The sequence below is a fragment of the Marmota marmota genome, unplaced genomic scaffold, assembly GCF_001458135.2.
Source record: "Marmota marmota marmota unplaced genomic scaffold, marMar, whole genome shotgun sequence".
NCBI classification, from domain to species: Eukaryota; Metazoa; Chordata; class Mammalia; order Rodentia; family Sciuridae; genus Marmota; species Marmota marmota.
The window spans coordinates 35,309,985-35,327,695 of NW_025999949.1; the positions used below are offsets into that span (position 1 = coordinate 35,309,985).

The 17,711-nt window shown below is 45.7% G+C and overlaps 1 protein-coding gene across 37 annotated transcripts in view; it reads right to left on the reverse strand.

Annotated features, from left to right (window-relative positions):
* The window catches only part of Ptk2 (protein tyrosine kinase 2), a 204,420-nt gene that overhangs the window by 133,318 nt on the left and 53,391 nt on the right, over positions 1-17,711 (reverse strand). For 34 of the 37 annotated variants that reach the window (XM_048802205.1, XM_048802193.1, XM_048802213.1 and 31 more), the window contains 2 exons: positions 16,256-16,482; positions 8,225-8,391 (listed from right to left, as the gene is read on the reverse strand). In XM_048802205.1, coding sequence (XP_048658162.1) covers positions 8,225-8,391; positions 16,256-16,450 — 362 coding nt within the window. In that variant the 5' untranslated portion in view covers positions 16,451-16,482. Of the gene's footprint in view, positions 1-4,393; positions 4,413-8,220; positions 8,392-16,255; positions 16,483-17,711 lie in introns of those variants that run through there. The other 3 variants (XM_048802224.1, XM_048802222.1, XM_048802221.1) reach the window with 3 other exon arrangements.

Below are 17,711 nucleotides of genomic sequence, written 5' to 3' on the forward strand. Positions count from 1 at the left end.
AGGCTTTCTGTGTGAGTCTGATAGATGTTGCACAGTGGGCTCACCATGGTCTGAGCTGGCTGCAAGCACAGTGCACTGAGGGCCATGAAATCAGCACCTCAGCAGGGCTGGTTGCCCCGTGACCTGCTCCAACTTTTTGGCTATAATGAATAATGCTAGTCTTTTTTCTTCTCCTAAACATAAAAACTCACTAGCTCAAGAAAACAAGTTTAAGAGTGGTCTGGGCTGGGGATGTGGCTCAAGCGGTAGCACGCTCACCTGGCATGCGCAGGGCGCTGGGTTCGATCCTCAGAACCACATAAAAATAAAAAATAAAGATGTTGTGTCCATTGAAAACTAAAAAATAAATATTAAAAAATTCTCTCTCTCTCTCTCTCTCTCTCTGTCAAAACAAGCTGGCCTCCCCAGAATGTGCTTCACATGCTTCTTCTGGGTTTGTGCACCCGGAGGAACTCTCACATCTTCTGGTGAATGTGCAGCAAGTTCCCACGGTGCAAATCCCAGAGGACAAGCACCGGGCTATGACAGAGGCGAACACAATGGTAGTGGGTGATCCCTGCAGGGTGCCATGCTGTGCCACACTTGGCCTTTTCCACACCCTAGTCCACCTGGTCTCCACCTTTCTACTTGTTCCCAACAGCACAACAAAATTGGACATGGCAGTTTTAGCTGCCTTCTCCATGGGGACTCCTCCACATTCTAACTGAATACTCTGGCACAGGTGCAAATTACCACCTCCTTTAACACCCAGAGTGCCTGGCCTCCTTGCATGCTCTGCCCCACTGAGTGCTCTGTCTCATTTCCCACCGCCCCTCCATACTGCCAGCTCTGTGTGTTTACACATGAGGCCTTGGTAGACATGGACCGCCCTCTCCCGCCCTGTCACCTGCCTTCCTAAAAGTATCTATTTTGGAATGAAAAGGTCACTTCATATATCAGTTCTGTCTCATTAAAATACATAGTTACCAAACAATTAGGTTCTGTTTCACTTTTACTCCCAAAAAGAGTTCAATGACTTACGGCAGCCATTCTGTGTTGGGTGGTTTTTACAGAAGTGACACAGATCTCATCTGTGTTAAATGCAGGGCTGGCCAGCACTTAACTGCCTTCCGTGACTTCTCTTCATCAATGTCAAGATCAGGGAGCAGGCCAGGAAATGATACTGAACAAGAATAAGTGGTCAGTTCTGAGCTTATATGCTCAGGACTCAGGGAGGCCAAAGGAGGCTTCCAGCACTAATATTATGCCCATTTTAAAGATAAGCAAATAGTCCAAAAATGGGTCCACGCACAGCACCCTGTTGCTGATGGAGATTAATACCTACTGAATACTTGGTACGTGACACAAGTTTCAATGAGAATTTTACCCAGATGACTTTGTTTCATGAGAAGCGGAAGGAATGTGGGCTCTTGAGCAAGACTGCCAGCACCTGAGCTCCAGTCATATCACTTAAGTTTTAGCCTTCACCTCTTGCCTCAGTCGGCTGTGGCTCTCAGCAACCTCTCAGCCTCAACTTCCTCCTAGGAAGTCGCAAAAATAAGCCATCTGCAAACACAGACATCTAGAACATCCCAGGCATAGCAGGGGTCTCTAAGGTTTATCCTGATGGTCCTCACTCAGAGGGACAACACCAAGCACGTCTGAGACCTAGCAGAACGAGGCAGGTCCCGGCTCTCATAAAGCTTGTAAGGTCTATGTAAAGTGGTAGCAAATGTCACAGAGACAAGCCACTAGGGAACGACAGTAAGTGCGCCTCGACAGAAAGCGGCTAGAAAAGGGCATTCTGACACAGGCTCCAAGTCAAGGAGGTGAGAAAGTGAGTGACACAGATGCAGAGAAAGAAGAAGAGTCCAAACAAACCAAGGCCACGGGGCCAGGAGATCCTTGTGTAACCCAACACAGCCAGCGGACTGAGCAAGGGTGTGAGGAGTGAGGCAGCAGAGCACACAGGCCCTGTAAGTCAGGACCCTGCAGCTCCTTCTCAGTGGGCAAAGAGTGTCACAGCAGGGTGGTGACATCATAGGACAGATGGTCCCTGAACTAGACTGCACCATGCAGAAAGGGCGGCAGAGCCCCAGAAGAAGCAGGGCACCACGAGGCAACTGCAAGGCTCTGAGGAACAATGGCCAGGGCAATACTCACTCCACTCCCAGGGGAAGAGCTAAAGGGGCTGTATTCCCAAGGTGCCCCATCTGCTAGCAGATGAGGGACTCCTCTCCAGCAAGACATGTACAATGTCCACGGTGACCCAAGACCAGGAGAAAGCACCCAGAACCCACATAGGAACTTGCATGGAGCTTGCTGCATGTGGGCCAAGGACCATGGTCCCTGCCCCAACACACTCAAGCAGACTTCATAAGAACACCACTGAAACTCTGCTAAAGGTGGCCAAATTTAATCCATCCAATCACCTCTCCTTCATCCTTCCAGCATGCCACCCGATGATGCCTTCCACTGCCCCTCATCCCTCTTGTCCACCAAGCTCCTCATCCTCCTACACTCTGCAACCATTCCAAATGCCTGGTGTATCCTGATATGTACGCTGCAGTGAACACAACACACCCCAAATAAGATCATCCTTCGGCTGCTAATCCAAGCCACGCACTCCCATCAGTGCCACTGTTGTCTGGCTTCCTCAGACTGACCACCAACTCAGAGTATGAGGATGCCCACAAGCCAGCCAATGATTGGTAGGAGCACAGGTGTTCCAGAGGAGCTAAGCTGGACCAGGCTCCACACAGACACTGAGGGGGCCAGTGCCAGTCTGCCTGTGAAATGAAGCACCATGGGAAATGGCACAGACAGCCCTTGGCATCAGCATGTGGACAGGGCATTCCTTAGTGGCCTCCAGTCAACAGCAACTGAGAAGGGAAAAACAGAAACATTCACTGCATGGAAGTCACAGCAGTAATCTCTGTGAGACTGCACCACGAGCGGTGCTGCGATCAGTGAGTGAGGACACAGAACTGGCACCACTCTCCACAGGACCTGTGCAGATGGCATGAGGAAAAGTGACCACATGGGGGAGCAGCCTGCTGCCACCACCTTATCCTGACATCCAATGCTGTCATTACAGACTTCAGAAGTGTTTTGCCAAAAATGCATAACCTTCACAAAATCATGAAAAAAAAAAACAAAAAAACTGACAAGCCCAAATTGAGGAGCACAGAACAAATAACCGGTCAGTATTCTTCTCAAGTGCCAAAAGGCAGGAACAGCACAGGCAAACTAAGGACTGTCCAGGCAGGAGAGGATCCCAGGAGGTTTGAGAGGTGGCAGCAACTGTGCAGAGGCCAGAAGGTCAGAGAGCAGTGCGGCATCCACACTGAGCTTCTGGGTTAATTCTGCTGTTTGCCTGTGACTGCACTATTAAAGCTAGGTGAGGGTACACAGGACTTGATGCATTACCCAGAATGTCAAAACTCCTACACTCCAAAGTTGATCCTTCTGTGGTAAAGTAATAAATACTCACCAGAACCAGTTTTATGCCACTGTGGCCTAAAATACCAATTATACAGCCACAGACCCAACAAAACTCATTCTGAAGCACCTTTACTCCATCTACTAACAATGTGGCTCAGTGGACAGGCACACTAGGACCACTAAGCGAGGCGGTGCTTTCTCCAGCTCAATGAAGCAGGAATTGACTCTGAAGAGCAAGTTTCCAGATCCTCAACAATCAGGAAGAGCCAAACCCCACCACGGTCCTGGAGCTGGTAACACTGCTTGCATCCCCAGAGCTGGCTGCTCGGATTCATGCTTCTCAAACCTCATTGGCATCAACAGCACGTTCTTCTCAGGGAGGTTGTCACTGACTGGCACAGCTCTCCTAAAAGCCCCATGCATGACTCAGAGAAGGAAGCATATGATCTCAGGTGTGGACAATATATGAGTAGAACATTTCCACTGAATTAAGAAAAACTGATTATGTCAAAAGTCAGATGCCCAGGATGGGACCACAGTTCAGTGGTAGAGGTCTGCCCGGGACACACACGGCCCTGGGTTTGATCCCCTGCACCAGAGCAAATTTAAAAAGAGGAAGAGGGCATGGTGGCTACATCTGGAGACAGAAACAGAGAATATCACTATGAATAGGGCACACCTCTACTTAAATGGGCAACACCAACTAAAGGTGGTAGGGCATTGATAAAAGGCATAAGGAAGGGACGCTTACACCACCAAGTCCGAGAGCAGAGGAAGATGCCGTGATCAGGAGCCTTCATGCTCTTGCCAGGACAGCCTTAAACTCCTAACACAAGACAGAACCTCTAAGAAAAAATTCGCTGATAAAAAATTATAGCTGAATACATTAATGCCATTTTTCAAGCAAACAAAATGCAAACGTCATCTTCACAGGCTTAACAATAAGCTTAAGGGAAGGCACAGGACACACCTCTTTCCAATCACAGGATATGCAGTCCTTTCAAAACTGATGAAAACGCCAATGAGACAGGAAGGCACAAAGAATCATCCACAGAGTTTTAAAAAAATTAACGTCATAAAACACTATTTTTCCTATAAAGCAAAAAAACAAATCAATAAACAAGAATATTTTCTTTTTGTAAATTTACTTATAGCTAAAACCTGAATAGTATATACCTAAATAATTCTATGATTGAAGGGAAAAATCTTGGAATTTTTTAAATTATAAAGTACGAATTGACAATAAAAACATTTATCAGGGCTGGGATTGTGGCTCAGCGGTAGAGCGCTCGCCTAGCATGTGGGAGGCTCTGGGTTCGATCCCCAGCACCACATAAAAATTAAAAAAATAAAGATATTGTGTCCAACTACAACTAAAAAATAAATATTAAAAAAAAACATTTATCAGACTTATGAAACAGACAAATCAAAATTTAAAAGGCAACTTATAGGTCAAACACATTTATTAGAAAACATTAATAAAATGAAACAATTCATTTACAGGAGCAGAGCATGAATAGGTCCAAGTCCTCGAGGGAGGCCCGCTATACCTGGCCCTGAAGCAGGAGGCCCCAGCCAGGCTGGAAAGGTGCAGGAGCCCTCTCCCTAGAGCCACCCAAGAAGCAACAGGCAGGGCAACAAGACCAACGGGACAGGCGGAGCTAGAAACAAGACATGAAAAGCAGGACAACACAAGGCAGTGGAGGAGAGATGAGGGTGGTGATGGTGAAGATCGAGGGCAAAGCTATTCTCCACTCCATAAAACTGGTTCAGAACCAGCTCTCCCAACCCCAGCCTGGGTATTCATGAAAATGGTTTGTAACTCCATACCACTTGCCTGCCTGCTGAATACAAGGGCCTGTGCCAACATACTTCTTAATGCTGGATGCTTTTATAATTGAGTTATTAACACATGAATTTCTTAATGCATAAATTAATGTTTTGTTAATAAAAATATATACTAAAGAGTCAAGTAGGAATTGGACCTTCAAAGGAGCAGACATCACAAAATAGGGGAAGGAGAACAGCAGCAGGAGACAAGATTGCAGGGAATCAGAACCCGTGGAGTTTGCCCTCGTGTGACAAGAAGCTCCTGGCAGCTGCTGGGGTGCAAAGACCCATGTGTTTAACTGCATGGCTTTCTGAGGATCCCTAGCGCACTCCCTTAGCACCAGGCCTCCACTGGGGGACAGCAGAGACTTGCTCCCATGCCTGTCCAGTTGAATGTGTGAAGCTAATGTCAAAGCCAGGTCTAGAGAGGCTTCAGGGAGAAGAGAAGGGGGTGTGCAGGCTCACCAAGGCACCAGGGATGAGCCCTGAAACAGGAGATCAGAGCAGGCATCTGGGAAGCCAAATGAAGAGCACGCACCTTCTTTTTGAGGAAATGAAATTTTCTTACTATGATGCCTTTACAAATGTTTCTGGAGCATCTTCTGAACATACTAACAGGCTGCAGACACCTTCTTTCACTAGTTACTATCTGTGCTATATTTTATTTACTGTGAGAAGTAATAATGCTCTTCAAACTGCACACCAGGCCTTTCTGTTACTTTTGTTTCAAGAGCCAGTGTGTGCTGAGAGCTGACCAATTCTTTTCTTTTTTTTTTTTTAATTTATTTTTTTATTGGTTGTTCAAAACATTATAAAGCTATTGACATATCATATTTCATACAATAGATTCAAGTTGGTTATGAACTCCCAATTTTACCCCAAATACAGATTGCAGAATCACATCGGTTACACATCCACATTTTTACATAATGCCCTATTAGTAACTGTTGTATTCTGCTACCTTTACTATCCTCTACTATCCCCCCTCTGACCAATTCTTTTCCTTCTTGCGCCTGAAATCCTCCTCTGAAGACCATTTTTCTTTCTTATGTGCATTCTGCTGGCTCCCTATGCTGGTGAACTCTCTGATCACCAGCTTCTTTGCTGAGCCTCCTGAAGCATCTGGATCTTCCCCTGCTGCTCTGAACACCTGGTTGGGCTCACTGGCTGGCACTGCCACCAAGGTCTGCCCACCTGTCGGTCTAGCCCTTGCCTTTGCTAGGGATTTAAAGTCAACCCCTCACTTGAGGGCTCCTTTCTCACTGATTCTAGAACATTCGCAGGCATTGACGCACGGGGCAGTCTCTTCTTCCCCATTCTTTCATTATTCTAGATTATCTACTAGAAGTAGGTTGACTTTTTATGTTACATAAACCTGCTTTCACATTTTCTATGTGTTCACCTCACACAATGTTCTGAGCAGTTTTTCAGCTATATCTAATGTACTGTTTTACCAACAACAATTCCTATTCAACTTTACTTGGAACAAGGTAAAATAAATTGGCTTAAAAGAAGAACAAAAAAAGCTTGCATACTTGCAGATTTAGGTTCACTGAGTATGTTATTACTCATTAGGAATGTCATTAAGTAAAACTGCCACTGACACGCCTGTATCTATGAAGATGACAGAAGCGTCTTAATAAAAGTGCCCAGGCATTCGAGCAGACTGGCAGCTGTCCTCAGCATGTACATACTTCACCACTTAGCTGATCCTGCGGTTGTCATTCAGACCTTCCCTGGCCACTGATGCAAGCCGGTGACACCACATGCTCCAGGAGAATTTGGTTAGCTAGTTCCTATTACATGACACGTTTGAAAACCAAGCCATGCTTCTGACACACTCTGGAACCGGGACAAGACTGCAGTGCACTTCAGATACAGATTGTTTCCACAAAATGTGCTTTCTTCGCTCTCAAAATACTGATTTATACCCTTGGACCGAATATGACTGACCACTGCGTACACTGTCTACACATTGCTTGATTTCTGCATCAGTACCTACAAAGAGAACCCCTTGAAAGAGGCCCCTTGTTACCAGTTATGCTTCTCTCAAAATGTATTTATTTTTTTAAATATTTTTTAGTTGTCAATGGATCTTTTATTTTATTTATTCATATGTGGTGCTGAGGATTGAACCCAGGGCCTCACACATGCCAGGCAAGCACTCTCCCACTGAGCCACAACTCTAGCCCTCTCTCAAAATTTATTTATTTTTTATTTAATTAATTTAGTTTTGATATTGGGGATTAAACTCATGTGAGCTTGACCACTGAGCCATATCCCCAGCCTTTTTTGAGACAGAGTCTCACTACATTTCTTAGAGCTTTGCTAAGTTGCTGAGGCTGCCCTAAGTTGAGATCCCCCTGCCTGGGCCCCCCAAGACACTGGGATTACAAGCATGTACCACTATGCCTGGCTCAAATTTATTACTTCAGATGCACATTTTTCAGCTCACATCTTAAATTAGGAGTAAAATAAATAAATCATTATGGAGAAACAAAAAAAGGATAATTATAGGGATTTCTTCCAATTCACCTAAAATCATTTCAGTTTAATTTAATGTTTCAGAAAAAGTCACGAAGCCCTAACCGTGTTCCCTGTGGATGTCACACACATACTAATGCTTCTCAGGTGACCTGTAGCCATGAATAAGGTAACCAGAAGTTTACTGATGGGCAGATCAAGCCCTGCGACATAAACAGAGGCCATAGATCAGAAGGTAAAGAGTTGGGGCTCGCGTTCTATTTAGAACAGAGGTGGACACAAGTAGCCCTGAAAAGAAAGGTGCCTGGCAAAAGACCACTGGTGGTTCAGGTAGACCTAGCCTCTGAAGCAGCACTGGCCAGCAATTACAAACCCACTTCCTTTACACAGGAGCTACAACGACGAGCAGTGTGAATACTAAGCATGTACCAATGCACTGTGCATGTTTCTGACACATGAAACAAACAAAGTGGGGTGTGTGTCTTACTTCCACTCCTCCGGAGGATGGGCAAGCTCATACTTCTCCCTCACGCTGGAGACACCCATGTCCACATGCAGCCAGTGAACCTCCTCCGACCGCAGGTGGCTGAGGCGGAACCCGTAGCAAGCCACATGCTTCACTCTGTGGCTGTCCACTATCTTCTGGATGATGCCCTGGAATACATCCCACAGAAAGAGCTGTTAAGAAACAAAAAGAGCCAGGCGCAGTGGCATACATCTATAATCCCAGTAGCTTGGAAGGCTGAGGCAAGAGGATCACAAGTTCAAAGCCAGCCTCAGTGAGACCCTGTCTCTAAATAAAATACAAAATAGGACTGGGGATATGGCTCAGTGGTTAAATGTCCCTGAGTTCACTCCCTTGTACTGAAAAAGAAGAAGAAACAACAAAGAAACCAAAAAGACTACACGGGGTGGTAGCCACACATGTACCTAAGGAGCTCAGGAGGCTAAGGCAGGAGGATTTCAAGTTTGGCTAAATTAGCAAGGACCTAACCAATTAATGAGATTCATCTCAAAATAAAAATAAAAAAGGTTGGGGATGTGGCTCAGCAGTAGAGCCCTCCTCCTGGTTTAGGTCTCCAGTACCAAAAAAAGAAAATGAAAAGACTGTCTCTTTTAATTACCAGACATCTTTGGTAAAACAGCATCAAGTTAAATAACTTAGTTAATTTTATATAGGAATTTGTTTCCAAGAAGGATTTTTATGAACAAGGGAAGTTTTAGAAAAACAAACAGTAAGATGCTCTTCCAAGTCCTTCCTGATAAACGCAGCACAGTTAACTTCAACACTTTGCAACGCCGCCCTCAAATGACCCCAGCCCTGCCAAGATGCGCCAGCGTTCTTCAGGTTCCACTTCCCAAGGACTGGCCCAAGGGGAGGTCAGAACATTTCTCAAGACCAGGCTAAAACATCATGTTTTCTAAAAACACACGTTCAGGAACATTCAATCCTGGTGATGTTCAAAATAAAGAGTTCTTGGGGGGGCCTCATCAATCTATTCTCTGCTCTCACAGAGTATGCAGCAGCCTATAATGCCCCAAATCCAAAGCTTGCAACACACCTGTCCCTGAGTCTGGAGGAGGTGGGCGTGAAAGCTAGCTCCCACCCCACACTGTCCCTGTGGAGACGCCACTGAGAGGGTGTCTGCAGATCAGCAGCAGGTGTGAGGACTCAAGTGCTACCCTTCATGGGAGGGGCAGAGAAAGCCAGGACCCAGGGGCACACTTCCCAGGCTTTCCAGTGATTGAGAAAAGCTGCTTTTTTGGGGGGGGCAGAGAGTAAGAGTTCTTTGAACCCAGGGTCACTTCAGTACTAAACCAAATCCCCAAACTTTTTTTTAATTATTATTTTTGAAACAGAGCCTTGCTTAGTTGCTGAAGCTGGCCTTAAATTTGCAATCCTCCTATCTCAACCTTTTGAGCCAGAGGGATTGCAGGCTCATGTCACCATACCTGGTATGAGAAAAGCTCGTTTAAGTAATGCTAATTTTATAACAAAACATGTCTATGAAAACAAATCATCACTAGTTATTAAAAATTAGCAATTAACTGAAGCTACAATAACTTGTAATGTAAGCCACATATTTTTAAATTCCCACACTTGCTATTTATTCATTATGGCCTCATGCTGTTGATAATACAATACAGGATGTTCCCGGCCTCTCCATTAAAACAAACAAACATGACACAGCACATTCACAAACAATGGAGGCTGCACAGTGCCCTGGAGTCTGGCTTGGTGGAGCTCCCTGAGTGCTGAATGGGTGAGGCAGCCATTTGAGCTCCCTTTCAGGTGTCCAACCACACCCAGGAACAGTGGTAGAGAGCAGACAAGCTGTCAGAGCACCAACAGAGGATCAGGCTCCGGTGATCCATGGCGGTCCTAATATGACACCAACAGCCTTTCGTCCTGGAGGGTAGTCTGTGGCCGGCAGCCCTCCATCTGGATCTGAGGGAGGCATAAAGTGTCCTTTCTGGCTTTTTGAGGCAAAAAGCCTGGAATTCTGACAGGGCTGGTGTAGATGACGTCCAGGCTCTACACTGCACAAGGGTGTCCAGTCGCGGGAACCATCAGCCCAGTTACTGACTTCGGATCTTGCGCACTAGGTGAGGGATGCCTGGATAAGGGTCGATGCTGCTTACGGACTCTCTCCAAGCAGAGTTCTGTAGCTTCTCCTTGCCAGCACGCATGTCCCTGGCCTACGAGCAAGGGGACTGGCACCACTCTAGAATCCCCACAAAAGCAGCTTTGTCCCCCTTCCCAGATCTGCCAGCTCAGCAGCCGGGGCAGCAACCTAGTCACCTTATGGTGCACAGTGTGTCACACCAATACCTGTGGCTCAGCAGCTGGGCAGTGACACCAGTCACCCTTTGCACAGTGTGCCACATGCCTTATATCTCATTGTCACCATGGTTCAAGAGCAAGTCCTCTGCTGTTGGAACTAGAACAAAAGCCTGTCTTTCTAATCTGTTTCAGTAAACTGGTCTATGTTTATACCCAGAAGCCAACTGCAAAGCCATGCAGGGTATTAATCATTTCTTAATACTAGTGTCTGCCACCATTCACATCCTAGGGAAATTCCTCTTCTCTGGGTGCTCTCACTGACGATCCCACATAAAGGTCCCTTCCTTTCCTCTCAGCGCACAGAGCAGCTCCTGGAACCCACCTGCTGTAAATCAGTGTCCATGGAGAGGCTGAACCTGGAGCAGCCCTGCTTCAGAAAAGGCCCATGGTCTTGTTGCTTGTTGGAGGAGACTGACTTTGAGTCCACGCCCTGGACCACACCGCCTGAAGAGACCCAGGTGACTTCAGTTTCCATATTGTAGCACTTTCCATATTGTCACACTTTCACACTCCTCCAAGTAACTAAAAGTATAACCATGCAGGGGGTTCCCTGTTTTGTGCTGTGCTTTCTCATTATGTGTCTACACTGTGTTCCATCCTTTCCTCATTCTCTGGTTCCCTCAGAGTCTCTGGACAGTGGCAGACATGAAATGTGGGGTTCTTAAGTATATGGAGCTGATGCTGATTTAGTCAGTTTTTTTCCACTGGTGCGACTAAAAGACCTGATTAGCACAATTGTAGAAAAGAAAAAGTTTATTTGGGGGCTCACAGTTTCAGAGGTCTTAGTCCCTGGAAGGATGGCTCCATTCCACAGGGCTTGAGGTAAGGCTGAACATCATGGCAGACGAGGGTAGTGGAGGAAGCAGCTCCCATGGTGACCAGGAAACAAGAGACAGACTCCACTTGCCAGGTACAAAGGTATACCCCATAGCCATGCTCCCAATTTACCACTTCCTCCTAGTACACCCTACCTGCCTCCAGTCACCACTCAGTTAATCCTATCAGCAATTAATTCACTCATTAGGTCAAGACTCTCATAACCCAATCATTTCTCCTCCGAACATTCTTGCGTTAGTCTCACACATGAGCTTCCGCGGGACACCTCACATCCATATCATAACAGATGCACATACTCAACAGCTTATAGATGTTATCTTGAGCACCAAGTATTTGCTTGTGAACAGCTCAGCAAGTACCTGAGAAGCAGAGGTTAGTGATGGAGAAACTCAGACACCACTGGCTGCCATTTCCATAGCACATGCTCGTTCAGATATACAGCACTCACTTCTGGCATGCATACATTTATAAATGTGAATGTCCCCAGGGAGTGAGAGAACATGGTTTATAACATACTACTAAAGTTAGCTGAATAAAAATTTAAATTCTCATCCTACTGTGCATGACAAACTTGTCACAGGAAATACAAAACAATACTCAGCTACTCTGAAGCCTCCACTTTTCCATCTGTTCCAGGTTTTTAAAATACCCAATTTTCTGGAAAATATATAAATTTTTTTTTTTTTTTAGAGAGAGAGATTTTTTTTAATATTTATTTTTTAGTTTTCGGTGGACACAACATCTTTATTTTATTTTTATGTGGTGCTGAGGATCGAACCCAGTGCCCTGCACACGCCAGGCAAGCACACTACCGCTTGAGCCACATCCCCAGCCCTGGATTATTTTCTTATATTGATATTTTGGTAAAAGAACTCTTTTTTAAAGTTTAAAGTAAAAGAAGCCCACATCTGCATTTCTCGCAGCAGGAGTAGATGTAGTCATTTCCCTGCTGATGGGTAGTGTTTGTGCTTGTGTGGTTGAGAAAGCTACTGCCACACCACAGGCACATGTAGAAATGGACAAGCTGCCTCAGGAGCAGCTGCCACAAAACGTGCTCAGGGAGGCAAGCAGCTGGCATCAGGGCGGCTCTGAGAGGCCGTGACCCCGCTGCTAGCCTGCCTGCCACAATGCTAACAGCAGAACCACAGGACACACCCCAGGCTTTTCCTTGCTGCTTCCCAATGAGACGAGGCTGCACAGTGTCCTCCTGAGTTTGCCTGGTTCCATCTGGTCCCCCATCTTTTAGACAGTGCTGTGGAACGAAACCTTTACTGCTCTCAGGAGTGTGTCATAGGACGCCTTCCTCCAGTTCATGAACCCACTGTGTATGTGACACTAGCAACTCAAGCCCAGGTGAGGTGCCATCTTCACCCACGGAGGGCCAGAGTCTAGCAGGAGCACTGACAGTGAACGCTGCAGGTGAGCAACAGCTGACTGGGGATGCGGGGAGGTAAGGCAGGGAACCATGCAAAAGGGAGGTTTGATGTTTCCAGTTATCTCCCCACACTTAATTTTAAAGATGAGCTCATTATCATAAGAAAGAGACATTGAAGCCACATAGTGCCATTATGTCCCCCTAGGACTGACCTGCAGTGCGTGGCATTTCCTTCCTCTATGTACTCCTCCTCTGGACATTCTTCAAGAAGTGAAAGCATCCCCATCTTCTTCTCTGATACTGCCAGGACCCATCACTGAGTTATCCAACCAGTCCAGAGCTTCAAGTCCTGTTTCTACAAAGCCCTCCACTAAAAGGACACACTTCCACTGCCTAAGTCAACAGTCATCACACTCTCAGGGCTTACACAGCACAAAGCGTTGTCTTCAGGATCTAGAGAGCACCAGTCTAAAGTGGGTCTCTCTGGAGCTCTGGCTTTGCTGCCTGCAGATTCTTGGCGCACTGGCATGCTTTGGCTCACAGTTCCTTCCTCCATTCAAAAGCCAACAACATGGCATCTGACCCTTTGTCATAGTCACTTCCCTCTGACCACAGACATGTAAAGTCACTAGTGTTGGACTTCCCTGTTCCCAGGCCACACCTGTGAAGGCCTTTTGACCATGTGAGAAAACACCCACAGGTTCTGGGGCTTAGAGCATACCAGTCTTAGTGGCCACACTTCTGCCACTACAGAATCCCACTCTGCAGATCTGGTGAGGAAGAATCCCTCTCCCTCGGAAGCTGGCACTGACTTTGCGCTCCTCCTATGGAAGTCCCAGGTGCACCTTCATCTGACAGAAGGCTGCTCCCTTGGTATGGGAAGCACACCACACAGCGCGGCCACCTCCACTGACTCCTGGACTAGATCTCCTGGGTGATGAGCTGTAGCTGCCACGTCAGCACTTGATGGTTCTTCCCTTTTTGCTTCTGTCCTTCCACCTCAAGAACAAACCTCTGCTGCCTCTGGGCTTTTTCTCTGCAGCTTCCTCATCTATCTCAGCCTTCACAGAATTGGAGAGAGAGGGCCTTGTTTCGGGCTAAGTTTTGGCTTGTGGGCTGCTCTGGATGGATGGATGGTCTGTCTAGACTGCTAAAACTGCCTCCATTCAGCAATAAGGTGTTTCACTTTCTTGTCATTCATGCACTCACTGGAGCAGCACTTCCTTCCAGAACCTCCCTTTGCACTCCACTTAGCTACATTTGGCACAAAGGCGTTCCTCATAATGCTTCATCAGTTTTAGATTCTAAGTGAGAGACTTGCAGCTATTCCTTCCACTTGAACAGAGACCACTGTGGGTTGTTAGATGGCACAACTTCAATAAGACTGTATCTCAGGGAACAGGAAAGCTGGAGGAGAGGGAGAGACAGGAGATGGCCAGTGGCTGGAGCAGGGACAACCCACACATAATTTATCAATTAAGTCTGATGCCTTTCATGGCTGTGTGTGTAGAGCCTCCAATGATTATGGCAGTAAGATCACAGGTGACCATAACTGCCTTAAGAGTAACAAAAAAGTTGGAAATACGTGAGAATTGACAAGATGTGACAGAGACATGAAGTAAGTCCACTCTCCTGGGAAATGGTGCCACAGAGTTACTCAACACAGTGTGGACACAAAACTCAATTTGTACAAAGGAAAAGGAAACAGTATCTGCAAAGTGCGCTACAGCACAGCATACTCCAGGAGGGATGCCTGTGCAGCGTGATAACTGGGTGGCACCAAGGCTGGGCCTAGACAAACCCGAGCTCCCTCGGCAGGGACAGGCAGGGTGCTGAGTCAGATTGTGCCGTAGCCTTGGGAGGTGAGGGGAACTCTAGAGAGGAGCAAGGCAGACCATAGTCAGGCAGCGGCCTGCATATGGGCCTCACCATCCAGACTCCTGCTGGATGGCTGCCGTGGCTCCTTCTAGCTCACTTTTCTGCTCCGTCCATTACACCCTAAGTATTTTCAAAGACAGCTGTATGTTAACTTTCCACATTACTGCTTTCCTGCAGGAATATTCTTCATTCTGGATTTTCTTGATTAATAATTATCTGGTATCATCTTCTGAAGAACAAGTCACTCACTGTCCTGAGCCCTTTGAAGATAACAGTCAACATTTACCTGCACGTGTAGTCACTTAAGGGAAGTCTGGTGTAAACAGCATTCCTTCTCCTAGGTAGGGAGGGGAGTCTGTCATGAGTAGACTGTAATTTTCTCTATATTGTCATATTCTAAAATATCAGTACAATGTTTCTGGATGACTGACCTGCGTATATATGTGTGTGTTTTACTAGGTATTGAACCCAGGATGCTATACCACTGAGCTGCATCCCATAATATAAAATTTACCATTTTTTTTAATTGTTGATGCTTTATTCATTTATATGTGGTATTGAGAATCAAACCCAGTCCCTCACACATATGAGTCAAGCACTGTACCACTGAGCCTGAGCCACAGCCACAGCCCACAGCCCCTTTTGAGACTGGGTCTTGTTAAGTTGCCCAGACTGGCCTTGAATCTGTGATTCTCTTGCCTCAGTCTCCTGAGCTGCTGGGATCACTGATGTGTGACACCACACCTGGCTGAATGACTAATCTTAACATTGTACAGGCTGGGTTCATCTTGCTGTCTGAAGTGACCCATGCTTGTGTCCAGAGCAGTCTAGAGCATGGGCTTGATACCTGGCCATGACCAAGATGAGTGAGGTCTGCAGTCACAGGTTCCTAAGTTGCTTAGGGAAAGAACATAGCAGGCTGGCAACACTGCTCAGTAACCATGACTAGATTAATGACTTGCATCTGATTTTGGCGGTACCTGGGTGGTGACATGGGTGCAGGCTGATCCTGCAGGTGGAAGTGTCGATGTGACCAGCTCACAAGCCATACCACCAGAGGCCTGAGGCTTCCTCATATTGAGGTGCTACACAGAGATGATCTTCAATCTGGAAGAAGGCACATGCCAAGCCCAGAGGCACCTGCTCTCTCCAGTTTCTGAAAGGAATCACTGTGAACTGACACTTCACCTACAAACTGTGGAGTCCTGTGAATCCTTTTAGCAAACGAATCTTTAAATCAATCACTCAGCACATACATGTAAAAGGCGTAAACTTTATTAATTGAAACACAAGAAATAAAAACCTCTCTTTCAAGAACTAAAAAAAATGGGGGGGGGGACGAACAAGTCAATACCATTATATGAATATGATTCAGCTAATATTTTCTTAAGAAATTTTATAACTAAAACTATAGTCAGTCACATATTAAGTAAATAAAGCTTAAAAGGAAAAAGGTAACATCCTGACATTTCTGTAACTTGGAAAGTATCTGATAAGTAAGAACCTCTTCATCTGTTTTTTGTATATATCCTTAAACTTAAAATAAATATGCATTTAGAATGTCGCCTGGGAGATATACTTACCCTGACATCAGTAGCATCTCCGTGCCTGATAATACTGGCCCAGGTGGTTGGCTCATTATTGCTTTCAAAATAATGAAAGACCTTCAATACTCGCTCCATGGCACCAGGGGAACGTTCCATGCCAGGACCCAGGTGGGTCTTAGCACTTGAGTGTGGCGTGTGGTTCAAGTTGGGGTCAAGGTAAGCAGCTGCCATTATTTTGCTGGATGCTAGGTATCTATCATATTCTGTTAAGAGAAAAAAGTTTTTTTCAATGTCCAATATTTGAAATCAAATCACAATATGATGCATTAGTATTTATATTATCAACACCATTCTTCACTCTCTCCCATGATGTATCATGCAGAAGAAATTTGAGGTGAATAGGGTCTTAACCTGCCACAATAATCACTGTGTCCCCAGGCCCAAGGCCTGATTGACCACAGTATAACACAAACTTGTTGGAGAATTCATTTGAAGAGCAGGACTCCTGTTTAAGTAATGTAAAAAATTCACTGTGCTATCTATGTCCCTTCCCTTTTACTTCTACAGTCTTGAATTGTGTGGAAAAATCTCATAGCAAAAGCCATATTTGTTAATTAAAAATACTGCCCAGTTTTGAGAACTTTCCCCTAAGAAAAAAGTTCATTCTTCCTACAGTAAAAACTCAATGAGTAGACTTTATTCATACTAAGACTGGCAACTAAAAGCACTAGAATCAGGGACTGGGGATGTGGCTCAAGCAGTAGCGTGCTCGCCTGGCATGTGTGCGGCCCAGGGTTCGATCCTCAGCACCACATACCAACAAAGATGTTGTGTCCGCCGAAAACTAAAAAATAAAATATTAAAATTCTCTCTCTCTTAAAAAAAATAAAAATAAAATAAATAAATGCACTAGAATCAAAACAAGTTCCTCCCACTTAGTCAAGTCAGGTTAAGCAAGAGACTCTGATAGAGAACTACTGAAAACAAAATAGCCTAAGTGACTGCATTATTTCATAAACTCACCTTGAGATTAAACTGAAAATATGGATTTTAAGAAAACAAAACAAAACTGATGTTTTGGGGCTCCAGGAAGAGACAATCTGTGGCAGCCCGAACAACAGTGATAGAGATGGAGCCAGAACCCAATTCCTGACAGCTGCTTCTTCCTACAGGCAGCTCAGGTCTGAGAGCCAGAAGAGTCCAGGAAAGGTGGCTAGTGGGAAAGAAGCCAGCAGGACCTTGGGCAGCAAGGGGCTGGCATGCTGGAGGACTCCGCCTCGGCCTAAGCCCCCACTAGAAGCATTTAGTTACAGCAGCCCCAGTTAAGACACATATTTACAACCTGTCAATATGTATGTATAAGGTCATTCACTCCAGCCTGGCCCAAGAGAGTAGGCAAATGAACTACAGCAAATTCCCACAACAAAGTACCACGAATCTGCAGGGAAGGATCCAGGGAGGAGACAGAAATACCCCTACAAATAAAAACAAT